The sequence below is a fragment of the Panthera tigris genome, chromosome A1 (genome assembly GCF_018350195.1).
Source record: "Panthera tigris isolate Pti1 chromosome A1, P.tigris_Pti1_mat1.1, whole genome shotgun sequence".
Lineage (NCBI taxonomy): Eukaryota > Metazoa > Chordata > Mammalia > Carnivora > Felidae > Panthera > Panthera tigris.
In genome coordinates this window covers 70,239,568-70,258,596 of record NC_056660.1, presented here as the reverse complement: position 1 = coordinate 70,258,596, position 19,029 = coordinate 70,239,568, and the positions used below count along the sequence as shown (strand labels likewise).

The 19,029-nt window shown below is 41.2% G+C and overlaps 2 protein-coding genes across 9 annotated transcripts in view; one reads left to right on the top strand and one right to left on the bottom strand.

The window, feature by feature from the left end:
- CLYBL (citramalyl-CoA lyase) overlaps positions 1-19,029 on the bottom strand; it is a 260,363-nt gene that overhangs the window by 155,203 nt on the left and 86,131 nt on the right. The gene's annotated exons all lie outside the window — the stretch shown is intronic.
- Positions 5,452-19,029, top strand: part of LOC107181191 (small nuclear ribonucleoprotein G-like) — a 98,951-nt gene continuing 85,373 nt past the window's right edge. The window contains exon 1 of the mRNA XM_042993365.1: positions 5,452-5,683. Coding sequence (XP_042849299.1) covers positions 5,452-5,683 — 232 coding nt within the window. The remainder of the gene's footprint in view (positions 5,684-19,029) is intronic.

Below are 19,029 nucleotides of genomic sequence, written 5' to 3'. Positions count from 1 at the left end.
ATGTGCGGCAAACTTAACTACCCAAACTGTAACTCTCCAATTAAACATTGCCACCTCTGTCTCTGAAAGGAAAAGTTTTCATTTCTGTGACACTTTATAATATGTGAATACGCTGTAACAAGTTATAAAGCCTGGGGTGCTTAAATGCGTGAACACATGTATGGGGACATGGATATGAAGGTTTAAAACACTCTAATGTAAAAGATGGGCTTAAGGAAATGTGTGTATCAACTCAGCTTTTGTTTACAAAATATTTTCCTCTTGACTCACATTATAATTATAGAGATATTTGCTCTAAATTTTGATTGGCTTTCAACTAGTAGCAGCTGGAAACATTGTGGCTTTAAGTTTCTTTGCTCTCAAACCGCACTGCCAAGAAGATATTGTTTGTAAACACTTAATATGAATGAAGGAAGTTCATGATTTAAGGCTACTCTTAAGCGAATGCAGTTATTTATATGTGATGGGAATAATTACCTTTTGATGTTTCTGTTTTTCTTAAACAGAGGTACACCTGTCCACACTTCACTAATGTTGAGCCCTGCTAATGAAGTGTTCAGTGAGAAAATCCCATCAACCAAATATATTAAAAAACCATGCAAAATCCCCACTAGATGTTTATTGCTCCGGAAGTCCACTGGCCTGGGAAAGTCACACTGTTTTAAAGTGAGCTCCTGAATGTTATTCCTTGCTTGATAACATGCAGCCCCTGACAAAACCCAAAAAAGCAGTTATTGACTCTGTCAGAATGCCTGATTAATGGATAAACGCTGTAATTGATTAGCAGAGAAGTGTGAATTAAAACAGGGCATGGCATCAATAACCAGCTTCTAACAAAGGTGGCTGACATAAGATGGAAAACAAGACCCCACAGCTATATCTCATCAAAGGCACGCTTTTCTTAAAAACAGTGGAGAGAAGGAGAACTAAACAGGCCCAGTGTCCTGTTCTCTGCAATTCTTCAATCTCTTCTCTTGGTAAGCATGCTGTATGGAGCCATCGGCAAACGGTACCAGCACTCACTCCTCAGTCCGCTTCTGTCCTCCTTTGGATATCAAGTACTGGAAGTCAGTTAAATGTTCCATTATTCCAGGACTACAGTGAAAGCACATAAGAAGTCCTGTTCTCTTTTCATTTTGTTTACTGGGAACTCTCTTTACTTATATCCTCATAGAAAAGCAAATTCTGCTTGTTCCAGTGCCCCTGGAGAGACAGGAGGTGTTATTCACTGGCACATTGCTTCCACCTGCTTCTGGAGGTGAAAAATTCATTCATTCATTCACTGAGTCATTTGTTCAGTCAGTCAGTCAGTCAGTCAGTCATCCAGCATCTGGTATGGACTAGTTACTCTTCTGGGCTGAGGAGGACAAAGATGAATAGGTTTATGGCAGCCTAAGTTGATGCAGACGCCACTCCTTAAAATACACAGAAGCACTGGATAATATAAAGCAAAAAAAAAAAAAAAAAAGTTTTTGAAGGTTAAGTGAGATTGAAAGAAAAAGGAAAGGGAAATCTCTAAGTGCTAAAACAGCAGGAATTCCAGAGTTGGACCTCCTCGAGCTGATGCTGAATCCACAGAGGGATAGGGTCCTGGAACAAGGGCTAGGGGCTGGAGTATCAACACCCAGCTGGGACAGAAGACACCAATTTGGGCTTGTGCAAGGTGAGGGACCCCTTAAACAGCTATCTAATCCGTGAACAAGGAACTAGAAGAACTCTGCCCACCAAAGAAATGGCAAAGTAGCCCGTGTGGGCACTGTGAAAATAAACAAAGCTTTTTGTAGGAGTCCTCTAAACCGTGAACCTAGGCTAAGAGCAAGTGCAAGCATTAAGTTAATACCACCTGGATGGGTTGGAAGTTACAAACAGAGAAATTACAATTAACTTCAGTTCAAGACCCTGAAACAACTGAGTCTTGGTTTGTAGAAGAAAAATGCAAAGTAGTGCTGCAAAAATGTATCCACAATTCAGGGCACTTGGACTCCAAAGTCAAAAATAATCCCTGCTGAAGAGGAGCTTACAATAAAGAGTCCCAATCATGTGAAGAAATAAACCAGCAGGTGGGACAGTGAGCAAGTACAATGTAAGGGTGAACAGTTACCTGGGAACTAGAAATAAATGAAAACCTAAGAAGGAGTCTGAAGTATACATTTGAAGTTATTAACATGACCCAAAAAGGAATAGTAAGCATTAAAAAAAAGGACAGTATTAAAAATTAAAATTAATTTGAAAGAGAATCAAATAGCATTTTAAAAAATGTTTATTTATTGAGAGAGAACAAGAGAGAAAGTGCAAGCGTGGGAGGGACAGAGAGAGGGGGGGAGAGAAAATCCCAAGCAGGCTCTGTGTTGTCAGTGCAAGGCCCAAAATGGGGCTTAATCTCACAAACAGTAAGATCATGCATGACCTGAGCTGAAATCAAGAGTTGGACGCTTAACTGAGCCACCCAGGCACCCCCAAATAGCATTTAAAAAAATATATATATATAATTATGGAACTAAGTAAAACAGTAGATTAGCTGACAAAAGAATTACTAAACTATAGGATGGACAAAAGGAAACCATACAGACCATGGCACAGACAGTAGGTGACAGAAGTCATGAAGATAGGAAACAAAAAGGGCAAAATGAGATATTACAATAAATGTCTAAGAACAGAAAGAATGAGGATTCATGACTATACATTTTCAGAAGTGAAAGCAATATTTAAGTTCTCAGATTGAAGAAGCACAGTCATGAGCTGGATAAATAAACACAGATCAACACCTACACATATGGCAGTGAGCCTACAGAACACCTCATTAAGAAACACAACAACAACAACAAACCAAAAACAAAAACCCAGAAAAAATAATTACTCATGAAGAAAGAAAAATTTTGCTGTTCCCCAGTAGCAAAATAAACCCCCAAATAATGGAACAATGTTTTCCAAGTATTGAAGGAAATAACATTTAGTGTTGAATTTATTAAGTTATCATTCAAAATTGGGGCAAAATAAATACATTTTCCAGACAAAGGCTGAAAGAAGTTACTACTCTCGTACTTTTACTGAAGTGACCAAAGGTATATTTCATAATACAAGAGACTGAATCCTGAAGAAGGTAGTGGGATCCAAGAAACAACGATGAGCTGAGAGGTTGCAAACAGGTAACTATATCTAAAAGAGCCCTCACTATAGGGGCACCTGGGTGGCTCAATCAGTTAAGCATCTGACCTTGGCTCAGGTCATGATCTCACTGTTCATGAGTTCAAGCCCTATGTTGGGCTCCGTGCTGACACCTTGGAGCCTTCTTCAGATTCTGTGTCTCCCCGCTCCCTGCTTATGCTTGTGCTCACTTGTGCTTTGTCTCTCTCAAAAATAAAAACCATTAAAAAAAATTTTTTTAAAGGGCCTTTACTATAAAAAGAACAGCAGCAGCAATAATAATGTCCTCTCATTTTAAACAAAGGACTTAAAAAACAAGACAATTAGCAGGCTCTGACTAGACAGAGGACATGAAAGACTAGGAGACTATATCAGGGCTAAAATACATTAGAGCACTTTGTTCAGAAGGATATTAGAGATTTATCAGTTAACTTTAGACTTTGTTAAATCAAATATACACATTAGGGGTGCCTGAGTGGCTCGGTCGGTTAAACGTCCGACTTTGGCTGGGGTCATGATCTCGTGGTTTGTGGGTTCAAGCCCTACATCCGGCTCTGTGTTGACAGCTGGGAGCCTGGAGCCTGCTTCGGATTCTGTGTGTGTGTATGTGTGTGTCTCTCTCTCTGTCCCTCCCCTGCTCATGCTGTCTCTCTCTCTCTCTTAGGTGAATAAATGTAAAAAAAAAAAAAAAAAAAAGAAAGAAAAAAAAAGTATATACATACATATATATTTTTTGCATAAAAAAAATTTTTTTTTAATGTTTATTCACTATTGAGAGACAGAGAGAGACAGAGCGTGAGCAGGGGAGGGGCAGAGAGAGACGGAGACACAGAATCCGAAGAAGGCTCCAGGCTCCGAGCTGTCAGCACAGAGCCCAATGTGGGGCTGAACTCACAAACCATGAGATTATGACCCGAGCCTAAGTGAGATGCTTAACCAACTGAGCCACCCAGGCACCCCCCAAAAAATATATATATATATTTTAAAATATATACGTACACATTAAAATTATAAAAGTAATCACCAAAAGAAAAAACTAGAATATACAACTTGAAAATCAATATAAAGAAACAAAAAAACAAAAATTGAAGGAATAAAGCTTAGTAAATCCAATTAAAAGCAGGAAATGAAGGAAAAAAGACCCAACAGAATGGTACATAAAAATAGTAAAAGAGGGCGCCTGGCGGGATCAGTCAGTGGAGCATGCAACTCTTGATTTCAGGGTCATGAGTTCAAAGTCCCATGGTGGGTTTGGAGCCTACTTCTAATAAAAATAAATAAATAAATAAAATATTTGAAAAAAATAAAAGACAAAAATTTAGTAAGAATGGAGTGTTTGAAGAGGAAATTAATAAGCACTAATGAATATACAAATATTTCTTCACTCAATAATTAGAGAATACACATTCTTTTAAAGTACACATGGAACATTTACAAAATGTGATGACTTACAAGGCCAGAAAAGAAGTATCAGGAAATACTAGCCAATCTTGTACAAACTGAATTCTCTCACCACAGTACAACGAAGTCTGAAGTCAGTAATTCTGAAAACTCAAACACATACTTTTAAATAATCCATGAATCAGAAAAATTATAATTAAAGGGAAATATTTAAAATATAGTAAAAATGAAACATTACATACCTAAGCCTGTAAAACACACCTAAGGTAGTTCTTAGGGGGAAATTTACAAGCTTAAATGAATGTATTAAAAAAGAAAGAGTAGGGGCGCCTGGGTGGCTCAGTCGGTTAAGCGTCCACTTCAGCTCAGGTCATGATCTCACAGTTCGTGGGTTCGAGCCCCACGTCGGGCTCTTTGCTGACCACTCAGAGCCTGGAGCCTGTTTCAGATGCTGTATCTCCCTCTCTCTCTGCCCCTCCCCTGTTCATGCTCTGTCTCTGTCTCAAGAATAAATAAACATTAAGAAAGAAAGAAAGAAAGAAAGAAAGAAAGAAAGAAAGAAAGAAAGAAAGAAAGAAAGAAAGAAAGAGTAAAAAAGGGGATGCCTGGGTGGCTCAGCCACTTAAGCATCCAACTCTTGATCTCAGCTCAGGTCATGATCTCACAGTTTGTGAGATCGAGCCTCACAGAGGGCTCTGCGCTGACAGCACAGAGCCTGCTTGGGATTTTTGTCTTTCTCTCTCTCTGCCCCTCCACCAATCGTGTGTGTGCGCTCATGCTCTCTCTCCTTCTCTCAGAATAAATAAACTTAAAAAAAAAAGAGAGAGAATAGAGGCCCACTGTAGCAGTGTGAAGGATGCCACAAATTCCATTTGGAGGTGCCTCTGAGTTTGTGGAGTAGACACCATGAGAAAAAGTCACCTGCCCAAGTTGAAAAAATTTATAGACAATAAATTATCGTTGAAATTAAATGGCGGCAAACATGTCCAGGAAATACTGTGGGAGTTCAATCCCTTTATAAATCTTGTGATAGATGAATGTGTGGAGATGGCAACTAGTGGGCAACAGAACAATACCAGAATGGTGATAATTCGAAGAAATACTATCATCATGTTAGAAACCTTGGCCTTGGAATGGAGTATAAACAATAGCTGTGTTCACCAGAAGAAATCAACTGTTTCCACGTGTCCCCTCTGCATAGCACCTGTTTTACTACAATATAAAAATCAGATCATGTGCATTTTCATACTGAACTTCTTTGTTAAATAAACTTTTGTAAATAGTCAAAATAAATAAAAAAGAAAGAGTAAAATATTAATGAGTTAGCTTTTCTACTCAGGAATTATTTTTTTTTTAAAGAGCAAAAGACTTAATTCAAAGAAAGTAGACAGGATAATAAAAATAAGAGTGAAAATTAATCATAGATCACCAAAATAAAATACTGATACTTTGAAAAGATAAAATAAACAAACCTCTGTCAAGATCAAAATAAAGACGGCACAAGGGTGCCTAGGGGAGCTCAGTTGGTTAAGCATCTGACTCTTGGTTTTGCCTCAGGTCCTGATCTCAACGGTTTGTAGGATCGAGCCCCGCATCGGATTCCGCACTAACAGTGTGGAGCCTGCTTGGAATTCTCTGTCTTCCTCTCTCTGTCCCTCCCCTGCTCATGCTCACTCTCTTTCTCAAAATAAATAAACGTTAAAAAAAAGAAAAAAATTTCTTTAAAAGATGGCATAAATAATATTAGAAATAAAAAAAACCAAAACCTAAACCTACAGGTGCAGAAGAGAATAAGAGAATGCTAGAAACAACTCTGTGGCAGTAAATTCGAAAACAGACAATATGAGTAATTTCCTAGATAAATATAAGCACCAAAAGGGACTCAATAAGAACTAGGAAAACCTGAAAAAATCATATTAAATAAAATTAAATAAATTAAATAAAATTAATAATAAATAAAAATAAATAAATAAAATTAAATAAAAATTCATATTAAACATATTGAATTAATAGTCAAGATACATATAAAAGTTGTACAGATAACTTCTAGCAAGTTTTAAGAAGCCTTTAAGAAACAGAAAATTCATATCTTATTTTTAAGGTTTTAAGTTATTTATTTTTAGAGAGAGAGAGAGAGCAAGCAGGGGAGGGACAAGCAGGCTCTGCACTGTCAGCACAGAGACTGACATAAGGCTTGAACTCACAAACTGTGAGATCATGACCTGAGCTAAAGCTAAGAGTTGGGTGCTCAACCGACTAAGCCACCCAGGTATCCCCAGAAAACTCTTATCTTATACAAACTATTTCACAGAATAGAATAAGGGAAAGTTCATCAATAATTCCTCCCAACATATTTGAAGAGAGTATAAAAACCAAAGAAGGTGAATACAAGAAAATTACAGACCAGTCTCAAAGCATAAATGCAAAATTCCTGAATTTTAGCAAACCAAATCAAGAAAATTTAAAAAAAAAAATTGTTTCATACCAGTAATGCAACAATGACTTAACATTAACAAGTATATTAGTATAGCTCACTTCATTTAGAAAAGAAAAATATTTTGAACATCTCAAAAGATGTAGGAAAATCATTTATCAAATTCAATAATGTAAAGAGTTTTGTGCATGAAAAGATACTATAAACAGTTAAAAGGCAACCCACAGAATGGGAGAAAATATTTGCAAATCATATATCTAATAAGGGATTAATATCCAAAATATATATAGAACTCCTAAAATCCAACAATAAAAAACAACATAATTTTTTGAAAACTAATAAATGTTCATAAAGTTGGCTGGTTACTAAATCAAAATACTAAAATCAAAAGCAGAAACATGCCAGATCTCTACTTCCTTTCAAGAACCCACACTGAAGGGGAGGAGTATGACTCCACAGGACCAGATGTAATGGAAGAAACCACTTTTAAAAGATGTCAACAAGGGGCACGTGGGTAGCTCAGTTGGTTAAGCGTCCAACTTCAGGTCAGGTCATGATCTCACGGTTCATGGGTTCGAGCCCCATGTCGGGCTCAATGCTGACAGCTCAGAGCCTGGAGCCTGCTTCGGATTCTGTGTCTCCCTCTCTCTGCTCCTCCCCGGCTCGCACTCTGTCTCTATCTCTCAACAATAAATAAATGTTAAAAAAATAATAATAATAAGATGTCAACAAATGTGGAAAATGGAAAGTGAGTCAGCAGATGAAAAGCTAACTACCAACTGCCCCAAGTACTGGGGCCAAAGAGGGGTGGGTGGCAGGCCAAAAAAATCAAGTGTCTTTCTATAACAGCCCTGGAAATGCTTAGGAACTGAGGTTTCTGGAACCTCTGGAGGCAGGGTTGTGAGCCTGAACAGATTGTAAATCTGTATAAGAGCACTAAGACCCTGCCCCTACTAACTTTCTCATCCTAATAAAGGAGAGGAAGGAACTCTCTCTGGAGAAACTGAACCAAAACAGCTTCCAACTTGTGGCTGTAAAACCCAGCAATGAGGAGTTAGTCAGTCATGGAGGTAAAAACTGGGACCAAGTGCAAGTCAGCATATGGAATGGTGAGGATTCCTCAGGGCCCTTCCTCCTTGGCTCCCACAATGCTGGCAGCCAGGTTACTCCTGTAAGTCAGAGGTTGGAAGATTCCTCCTGTGAGAAACAGAGGCCTCACAGATACTGATGACAGGCAATCCCCTGGTGAAGGTGGCAGGTCCCTATCTGATAACTCTACATGAAGTCCATCCGTTAGCACCCACAAAGAACTCCCCATAAAATTTTAAGTTCCTCATTCTTAAATATGGACTAATACCCACAGATCAGTAGACATTTGATGAGAAGTCACTAACCTGAAAGATAAGGACCAAAAACAAGCCGGCAGAGCACTCAATAGAGAAACTCTGAGTGTTGTATTACTTCATGAAAATGCAAATTTACATTTAAAAAAATCAAGCAGCATTCCCATACACTAGCAACAATCAAGCACAGATTTTGTAAAAAAGACGTAAGTCTCGCCTTTGTGGCATTCAGATTTTAGTTGGATTGACAGACATGCAAAGAGATAAATCACAACACAACATGGTAAGCACTAAAACTGCACCATTTTATAGACCCAAATTTAGGAAGAGATTTTTTGAGAAACATACTGAAATCAGATTGGTATATACAAAATCTGAAGAGCTGTACAAACATCCAGGTTGAAAGAAGATTCTGAGACCATCATAAAGGAAGAGAATGTCATCATCAAGGGCAGTATCAGGATTTTAGGGTCCAATGAAGAACAACAAATCCTTTTAGAAAACCAGGAAGGAATGTTGGAAAACAAAAAAACCTACAGAGATTAGCATCCTCAATATGGGGGAGAGGGTGGAGAGAGTTTAGAGAAGTGGGCACGATCTACAACACCAAGAATCCAAGTCAACTGAGGATTGGGGTGCCTGGGTGGCTCAGTCAATTAAGCATCTGGCTCTTGACTTTGGTTCAGGTTATGATCTTAGTTTGCTGATAGCACAGAGCCTGCTTGGGATCCTCTCTTTCTCCCTCTCTCTCTCTGCCCCTCCCCAGCTTATGGACTCTGTTTCTCTCTCAAAATAAATAAACTTAAATTTAAAAAAAATGAGTATTAGGATTAAAAATGGGGTCTTGGTTGGGGCGCCTGGGTGGCTCAGTCAGTTGAGCATCCAACTTCAGCTCAGGTCATAATCTCATGGTTCTTGAGTTCAAGCCCCACATTGGTCTCTCTGCTATCAGCCTGGAGCTCACCTGGATCCTCTGTCCCTCTCTCTCTCTCTCTCCTCCCTTCCCCTGCTCATGCTCTCTCTCTCAAAAATAAATATTTTTTTAAATTATAAAAATAAAAAAAAATTTAAGAAAAATGGGGCCTTGGATTTGGCAATTCTGAAAGCATTTAAAACCCCAGGGGACAGGTGCAGCGTTAGATGAGATACAGATGTTCTAATGGACTGAGAATTCAATGCCACTTAGTGGGGATATAGAGAAGGTGAGTACAGACAACTCCTCAGAGACATTAGGAATGAAGAGAAATTGAGAGACATGCCAATGGCTTAAAGAAGTGGACATGAAGCAAAGTCCATGTTTCACTTCATTTTTGACAGAAATGTGTATAGAATCTCTTCGTAGGCATTGGGGCAGGAAGTAAAAAAAAAAACCAGGAGAGAGAAGGGCTAAACTGGTGTCCTAAGAGTCCCCAAGGAGAAGGAAGGAAGGCGGAGGCAGCGACACTGGAGAGGAAGAACAACTCCTCATTTGAGGAAGTTAGGGAGGCAGGAAGAAGGTTCCTTTCCAAGTGCAGCAGTCGGAGATGGAGCCAGGTGTGATATCTGAGTCAAGGCCTGTACTTCTGGAGACCAACAATTACTCTTTTTTCCTCAAACAACAGGATGTTTAAGTCAGAGGGATATTAGAGACTAACCATAGAGAAACCTGACAAGTAAATAGGAGGATTTCATATATTCCCCGGTGGCAGGGACACTGGTTGGGAGCCACGGTGACAGTCCTGACAAGAAAAGGCAGATCAAAAGGGTGGCAGCAGTGGCCAGGAGACACGGGCTGGAGGCAGGGAGTTCAGAGGTCACTAAAATGCATGTGAAAGGACACAGTTCAGGAAGGGGCCGAGAGAAGGGGTGGGAAAAACTGCAAGTGTTTGGAAAAGCAACATCCTGGAAAATAAGCCCCCTTTACCTCTCTTCTACCCAGATTAAAAACTCACAAACTCCCTCATGTCCTATGCCAACTTCACAACTCTCAATGACAAAGACCGCTGACAAAAATGCTGTGCAGTATAAATAATAACAGCTTTATTATTCCCCCAGCTCCACTGGGGCAGAGAAAAGTAGCAGACGGTCCCTAGGAAGAACAAATGTTAGTGCTGCCCAGTCCAGAATGCACCCGGCCACATTGCTCTGGGCCTCTGGAGGGGAAGGAGAAACACTGTCCAATCTCCAGATTCTTTAAAAAACAAACAAAGAAAAACCCAAGCTCCCAATTTAAAGGTAGATCAGAGTGTAGTCAGCTACTGCAGTGCAGTAAGGGGACTCTCTCCCAGATCTTTCACATCACTTCCTTCAGACAGCTGCCAATCTACAATTCCTCCCCCTGCCCTTTTTTGAAGGTATTTTTATTTACTTATTTAGATTTTTTTGAGGTAAAACATCCATAGGGTAACACAAATCTTAACCATACACTTGATGTACACATTATACATGTATACTCTCAAGATCAAGATACAAAACATTTGGGGCACCTGGGTGGTGCAGTTGGTTGAGCATCCGACTCCTGATTTCAGCTCAGGTCATGATCTCACAGTTTGTGAGTTTGAGCCCCATGCTGGACTCTGTGCTGACAGTGCAGAGTCTGCTTGGGATTCTCTCTCTCCCTCCCTCTCTGCCCCTCCCCTGCTTGCTCTCATGCTCGCTCGCTCTCTCTCTCTCTCTCTAAATAAACTTTAAAAAAAGATACAGGACATTTCCAGCACCCAGAAGACACCCTCATGTACTCCCCAAAGCACCCTAACAGGAACAGCCACTAGCTTGACTCATGCTATCACAGATTATCTGATAAAGTGTGGTTTTTATTTCAAATAAACAGAATTACATAGTATGTATTCTTCTGTGTCTGACTTCCTTTACTCAGTATTATTGAATTATGAACTTTTTTTTTAAGGTTTACTTATTTTTGAGAGAGAGAGAGAAAGAGAGAATGAGCAGGGGAGGGGCAGAAAGAAAGGGAGACACAGAATCTGAAGGAGGCTCCAGGCTCTGAGGGCAGGGCTTGAACCCATGAATAGTGAGATCATCACCTAGGCTGAAGTCTGACACTCAACTAACTGAGCCACCCAGGCACCCCTGAACTTTTTTTTTAAATACTCTTTTTTTTTAAGTTTTATTTATTTGAGAGAGAGAGCGAGAGCGAGCATGTGTGTGCATGAACAGGAAAGGGGCAGAAAGAGAGGCAGAGAAAATCCCAAGCAGGCTCAATGCTGTCAGCTTGGAGCCCTATTCAGGGTTCAATCTCATGAATTGTGAGATCATGACTTGAGAGAAAACCAAGAGTCAGATGCTTAACTGACTGAGCCATGCAGGTGCCTCCAAATTATGAACTTTTTAATATAAAGTCTTTTAAATGTTTCAAAGGTCAATGACATTTTGTTATACAGCTAATAAATATTATGGTTGTCACATACAATGCACATCACAGGAGTGTGGTAAAAATTACTGATTGGAAAAGACAGAGGTGGAAGAGGATCTCTAGGAGTATTAAGAAGCAAGAAGCGGGGTGCCTGGGTGGCTCAGTCGGTTGGGTGCCTGACTTTGGCTCAGGTCATGATCTCACGGTCTGTGAGTTCGAGCCCCGTGTCGGGCTCTGTGCTGACAGCTCAGAGCCTGGAGCTTGTTTCGGATTCTGTGTCTCCCTCTCTCTCTGACCTTCCCCCATTCATGCTCTGTCTCAAAAAATGAATAAACGTTAAAAAAAATTAAAAAAAATAAAAAAATAAAAAAAAGAAGCAAGAAGCTGGTGTGCCTGGGTGGCTGAGTCAGTTAAGCATCTGACTTCAGCTCAGGTCATGATCTCATAGTTTGTGGGTTCGAGCCCTGCGTCAGGCTCTGTGCTGACAGCTCAGAGCTTGGAGCCTGCTTCAGATTTTGTGTGTCTCTCTCTGCCCCTCTCCTGCTCACGCTGTCTCTATCTCTCTCAGAAACAAACATTAAAAAAAAAATTTTTTTTTTTAAGAAACAAGGAGCTCTAGACCAGCAGGCCATGACCCCCACAGGCCTAGGCATCCACGTCTGCCAGTGGGGTCATCTCTACCCTATGAAAACAAGACCAAGTTCTGGCAAAGGCAGGTAGAAAGCTAATTTTATTTGTTAATTCAACAAATATTTACCTAGCACTTGTGATGTGTCAAACACTCAGCTGGGTATTAGGGAGTCATTAGAGAACAAGACAGACAAGTTTCTGTCCTTTTGCACTTTATAGTGTAGTGGTGGTAGGAGCAGAGTAAGGCCATAAATAAACAAGATAATATTACAGTATTAAATGCTAAGCAGAAAGTGAATGGTGGGAGAAAGAGGGATGGGAACGGTGGGCTGTGTGAAAGGTACATTGGAAAGGGGCAGGGCAATGTCTTTGAGAAGGGATGGATGAATTGAGACCTGAAGGATGCAAAAAAGCTAGGCACCTGAAAGACTGCGGGAGGGCAGACATGGCAATGGACAGCCAAGTGCAAAGCCCTAAGGCTGGAAAGAGCTCGGTATTTATGAGATACACTATAGAGGAGACCTGGATACCTGGATGGTAGTGAGAGGGAAACACCAGAAGAGGCGACCAGAGGGGTTGGCAGGGAGGTCCCTGGAGAGCAGGGCAAAGGTTTGGATTTAATTTCAAGGGCAGTGGGCACTATTAGAGGGTTTTAAGGCAAGGGAGTCATCTGACTTATATTTTTAAAAGATCACTCTGGCCAGTGTGCAGATAACAGATCACAGTGGCTTCAGCACCTGGGTGGATGGATGGTGAAGACTGATACAGAGAAGGTAAAGAAGGTAGGAGAGAGAATCCAAAGTCAGGTGCTTGACATCCAGGTGGAGTGACTGAGTAGCCAGTGATCCGGAGCCTTCAGCAAACAACAGATTCACCTGGGGAGCTTGTTAAAACACAGACTTTTGGGCCCTGCTTCCAGAATTTCCAATTCAGGAGTACAGGGATGAGGTCAAGAATTCACATTAAGAAAAAAAAAAAAAAAAACTAAAAAGAAAAAGTTTATTTTGAAAGAGAGGGCAAACCAGAGAGAGAGAAAGAGAGAGAGAGAGAGAAAGAGAGAGAGAGAGGGAGAAAAAGAGAGCGAGAGTGAGAGCACGCCAGGGAGGGGCAGAGGGAGAGAATCCCAGGCAGGCTCTGCACTGTCAGTGCAGACAGATGCAGGGCTCGAACTCACAAATCATGAGATCATAACCTGAGCCGAAACCAAGAGTAGGATGTTTAACCAACTGAGCCACCCAGATGCCCTAAGAATTCTCATTTTTAACAAATTCCCAGGCAATACTGATTCTAGTATCTAGGGACTACACTTTGATAAGGGCTGTTAAAGGCAACTGGGCACAGAAGCCTGGAGAGGATCTATGCTGGCCAGGAATATACCACCTGTGTAAGTACACCACATATTTAAACTTGTGGGAATGTTGGGATCTTTCAGGGATTAAAAACCGAGAAGGGCAGGGCCCTGTGTAGAAGTCAGGAAGAGGAGGATGATTGAGGAGAGACAGCCAGTGAGTTAAGAGGGAAATCAGATTGGTGCCCAGGAAGGTGTGGTAGGCAGAATGGTTCCCCAGAGATTCCCATGCTCTAATTCCTAGAATCTGTGAATGTTACTTTGCATGGCAAAAGTGACTTTAAAGGTGTAATTATGGTCATGGATTTGAGTTATCTCCATGGGTCCAACCTAATCACATGACCCCTTAATAGCAGAGAACTTTCCCTGGCTAGAGACAGAAACAGCAGCAGCAAAGGACACGAGAAGATTCCCAGCCTGAGACAGATTCAGCACGAGGTTGCTAACTCTGAGATGTGGGGATCCTGTGTGCCAGGACTGGAGAGAGGTCTCTAAAGGTTAAAGTGGCAAGGGGATAGGGACCTCGGGCCTAGAGCTGTGAGGATTTGGACTACCAGCAACCTTAACGAACTTAGAAGTGGATCCTTCCCCAGAGACTCCAGTAAGGCTGATGCCTTGATTTTAGTCCAGTGAGCCCGGGGTCAGACTTCTGACCTACAGAACTGAGAGATAATAAATAGGTATTAACTCTAAACAGCCAGTTTTGTGGGAACCTATTACCACAACGATAGGAAACTGATACAGAAGCCAAGAGAAGCGTTTAAAGGTCACCGAAGTGAAATTTGTCAAATGCTGACAAGAATCCAGTCATCTGAGGACAAAGGTGTCTGCTGGGTTTGGCAGCAAGTGCAATCTTGGTGGCATGGAGCAAGGAGAAAGTGGTATTGAAGTGGGCTCAAAAGAAAATGGAGGGTGAGGGGCTGGAAACAGAACAGTTGAAGAGTTTACAGTTTGTAAAACTTTTGAAGAGCTTTTCTGTGGAGAGTAGTAATGGAACCACCTGTAGCAGGAGTACGATGTGGGACAAAGGGAGGCATATTTGTTTTTAGGTGGGAAATTTTAGGACACAGAGAAGCTGAAGAAAGGATTCGGTAGTCACAGCAAGACCGATGCAAAGAGACGGGATATTCTGAAAGGAGTCAGGCCCTTGAGGGGGCAAAGAGTGTAAGGACCCAGGGAACCGGCAGAAGGGGGTGGAATCCCAGGCCGTTCGCCTCTGCACAACGTGGCAGCAGATGTTGTGGATTCAGTGACGGGAAAGTGAAGGACACAACCTTGTTTTCTCAGATACTGGGCAGTTTGACCCCAAAGTCTTTCTGTGGCTAAATTTCTCAGGAGCAGGGGTGCCTGGCTGGCTCAGTCGGTTGGGCACACGACTCTTGATGTCAGGGCCTTGAGTTCAAGCCCTGCCTTGGGCGCACAGCTTACTTAAAAAAAATAATAGTGAATTCCCGAGGAAGGAAAAGGAGAAGATGGTGGAAATAACCCATTGCTGCCAGGCATGACCCTTCCAGCAACAGGCAGCTTCTGGGGACTTCACCTCAACAGTTTGCTCCAGACACGTGCTCTGGTGCTTCTGCCCTTCCCCTAATCCTGAGCCCCACTGCCAATGCTCAATTCCTGCCTGTCCCATTCCCTTTACTTTCCCCACCTGCCTTACTACACACCCTCATCATGTACTCACATGGTCTAGGTGCCCCAGCACGCTCCACATGTCGTTGTCATGTGCTCCACCATGCTCTGGCCTCCTGGCCATGTGCCCCGTCACGTTCCACATATCCCCACTCCTTGCTGCCTCTCACATGGCCCGACCCTTCCATGTGTCCCATCACATTGGGTGCATCCCATCACCTGCCCCAATGCCAGTCTTTACCGCCTGCACAGCCCGCTGGAGCACCTTCCCCATGTGTCCCATCATACCCCCTCATGTTCACCTATGTTCTGCATGCCCCTGCCACGTGCCCAATCACACCCTATGTGTGCCCCTCACGTGCCCCATCACGTTCTGCCTGTCCTCATCACACTCTGAGCATGCCCACCACGCACTCCATCATCTCTCCCAGCACTTCCCCTCCACGTGCCTCCGCTGCATTTCCTTTTTATCAAAAGAAGTCACACATAAGCCTACCAAATAAACTCCCATCTCTTGTCAGGACTTTAGGAGAGGGGTAGGCAATCTCTAGGAGTAACAATTTACAAGGGGTTATGATCTTATAAAGAAAGAAAAATCAAGCTAAGAAGGTGAGAAGAAACGTGGTAAGACAGAAAACAAACTTTTCAACTATAGCTTTTTAGGAAGAGAAACAGGAATGAAAGGGCAGGAAACTTTCCCGCATACCTGTTCTTGCTAGGAATTTTTTTTTTCATGCTATTTCAGGAAGAAAGAAGGAAAGAAGGAAAAGAAACACAAGCTGAAAAGGAGCACATGTATTTCCCATTGGCTAGGAAATAGAGGCCGGTTCTCAGGCCAATGAGAAACACAGAAGGCTAAGGATGATATTGTCATCTGTATTCATCTGCCAGGGCTGCCCTAACAAGGTACCATAAACTTAGTGGCCTAAACAACAAAATGTTGTTCTGGAGTTCTGGAGGCCAGAAATCTGAAACTGAGGCAGGGTAAACCAACATGCTGACTACTATCCTTTACTCCTTATATATAAAGACAGCGTTCTAGGGACACCAGGAAGATTCAGTGTGTAGAGTATGTGACTCTTGACTTCAGGGTCCTGAGTTCAAACCCCACGTTGGGTGTAGAGCATTAAAAAAAAAAAAAAAAAAAAAAAGAGGGTTCTACCCACCTATTCAGATAGCAATAAATTAATGCCAAGTGAATGAATGAATGAATGAATGTACATGAATGGGGAATAAACAAACTTGGTGGTAGTTGAGAACTTCTCTATAGTAAAGTAGAGCTATTGTCCAAAGCACCCAGCAGGTTTCTAGGAGCTTCCTTAAATCTAGGGTGAATTTAACCTGTACAGAGAATGCAGGCTTCAGAGTCCAAATGAATGTGTTTGGCAACAGAAAACACATGCATTAATGATTTGTGTGTGTCCAATTCTAACGAAACAATTCTGAAATGATTTTCAAATGTAAGTGAAAAGATGAGATTTTAGTAGCTAGCCTGGGAAAAACACAATTTGGGCAACTATGCATATTATCAGGCTTTATCAACTCCCTAATATAAGGTCAACTGTTACTTCAACACCAACATGATAAACTGCCAGTACAGAGAGAATTTTTTTTTTTTTTTTTTAATGTTTGTTTATTTTTGAGACAGAGAGAGACAGAGCATGAACGGGGGAGGATCAGAGAGAGAGGGAGACACAGAATCTGAAACAGGCTCCAGGCTCTGAGCTGTCAGCACAGAGCCCAACACGGGGCTCAAACTCACAGACCGTGAGATCATGACCTGAGCCGAAGTTGGACGCTTAACCGACCAAGCCACCCAGGCGCCCCGAGAGAATGTTTTTTTAATAACCAGTGTTTAAATATTTAAAGGTCTTATTATAAAACATATCACTGTAGGGGTGCCTGGGTGGCTCAGTCAGTTAAGCATCTGACTTCGGCTCAGGTCATGATCTCACAGTTTGTGGGTTTGAGCCCTGCATCGGGCTCCTCATTGGTAGTGGGATTCTCACTCTTTCCTCTCTCTGCCCCTCCCCTGCTCGTGGTTTCTCTCTCAAAATAAATAAAAAATAAAAAAATAAAATATAACACTGTAAATGAGTATTCAAAATCATTACTCCAAAAATCAAGGCAACACCTCTCTTTAAAAATCATGTCATGCTTGCACTTTAAAGTACTCAAATTCAAATTCAACTATGTGCACTTGGAAGAAAAAAATCTAAAGAGGAACAGAAACCTTTTAACAGTATGCTTGGCTCCGCCTGCCACTTAACTCCCTAAGAAGAAAGATGTAAATCAGTCTATAAAAGTCTCTCAGGTCTTCTGAGCCTCTCATCCTGTGTGGGGAGCTAGTGCAAAGCCTGTATTTAAAACCAGATTTCAAAATACGCATTTTCCTGGAGTCTCTGACTCTAAATGTAGCCACCTTCTCTTTCTCACACTTAGATGAAGGAATGGAGATCTATCTTCTCCAGTGCTGGAGGGGAAAATAAGTCCGTGATCAATTTAGTGATGTGTTGGTCTAACATAACATCATAAGAGATTTGAACTTGACTATATGAGACTGTCCCTTTGTCAACTGTCTTTATGCTGAATGCCCAAGAAAAATCAGTTCCTCCACATCACCTTCCACACAATGAAATTCCATTGATAGGTAAGTTTTTGTCTCAGAAAAACATGGCACAGATAATCCAAAATTACAGAATCCAAAAATTCTGTCATAAGTCAACCCCCACAACCTCATAATCACTGGAGCCATTCAATGAGGGGCCTCTCAAGATGCAGACCAGGCAAGAGACCTGGAGGATGGTACACTGAATTTACACAAAGTTCCGAAAAGGTTTTTACATTTTTGTTTTTCTGGGTATAATTTGGCTCAGGGACACATTGTGTATTTTCCAGAGAAGGAGAGAAAAGATCTGAATGTCATCAACAGCATAAAGATGTCTTACTTACTTAGTGATGGCTTGAGTATTGACATAAGTAATGTCCACAGATGCTTTTACCCTTTACAGCAACAGCTTTCACTGGAAGTACTGATAATTATGAACACAGGAGTATTTCTACATACATAACCTTTGGTTTTATTTCATATAGCTTTATGCATGCTACACATTATCATAAATGCACAAGTGTTTTATGCCTTTTGACGGAAAAGCAGGAAAGTTCCCAACCAGTGGGATGCCAAATTCTCCATTCTACTCTAAACCCAAAAGATGAGTTATTGAGGAAGAAACAAATGCTTCACATAAAAGAGTATGTATATATGTGTGTGTGTGTGTGTACACACACACACACACACACACATATACGTATATACACATGTATATACGTATATATGTGTTATATATGTATATACACGTGTATGTACGTATATATGTGTATGTATATACATGTGTATACACACACACACACACACACACACACATATACTCAAGAGAGATACCTTTGTGAACGTATCTCCTTTATGGAGAAAAGAACCCATGAAACAAATGCCATCCAAAAAGATCCACACAGTAAATAAAAAACAAGAGGTGAGGGGAAGAAATGAAAGATCACCTGACTGTATACCAAGAGGCCATGGTCAATTAAAGAGAACGCCCCGTGGAGATGGTGCCCTGAGAAGTGAAGGATGAGGGTACAAACAGAAACTGGGTGTTACAGCGACCCACAAAATAAGACAATAAATTTAGAACTTGTGACATTTTTATGATAGTGCAGGTCCAGTGAAATTTTCAACTAAATTACCTGA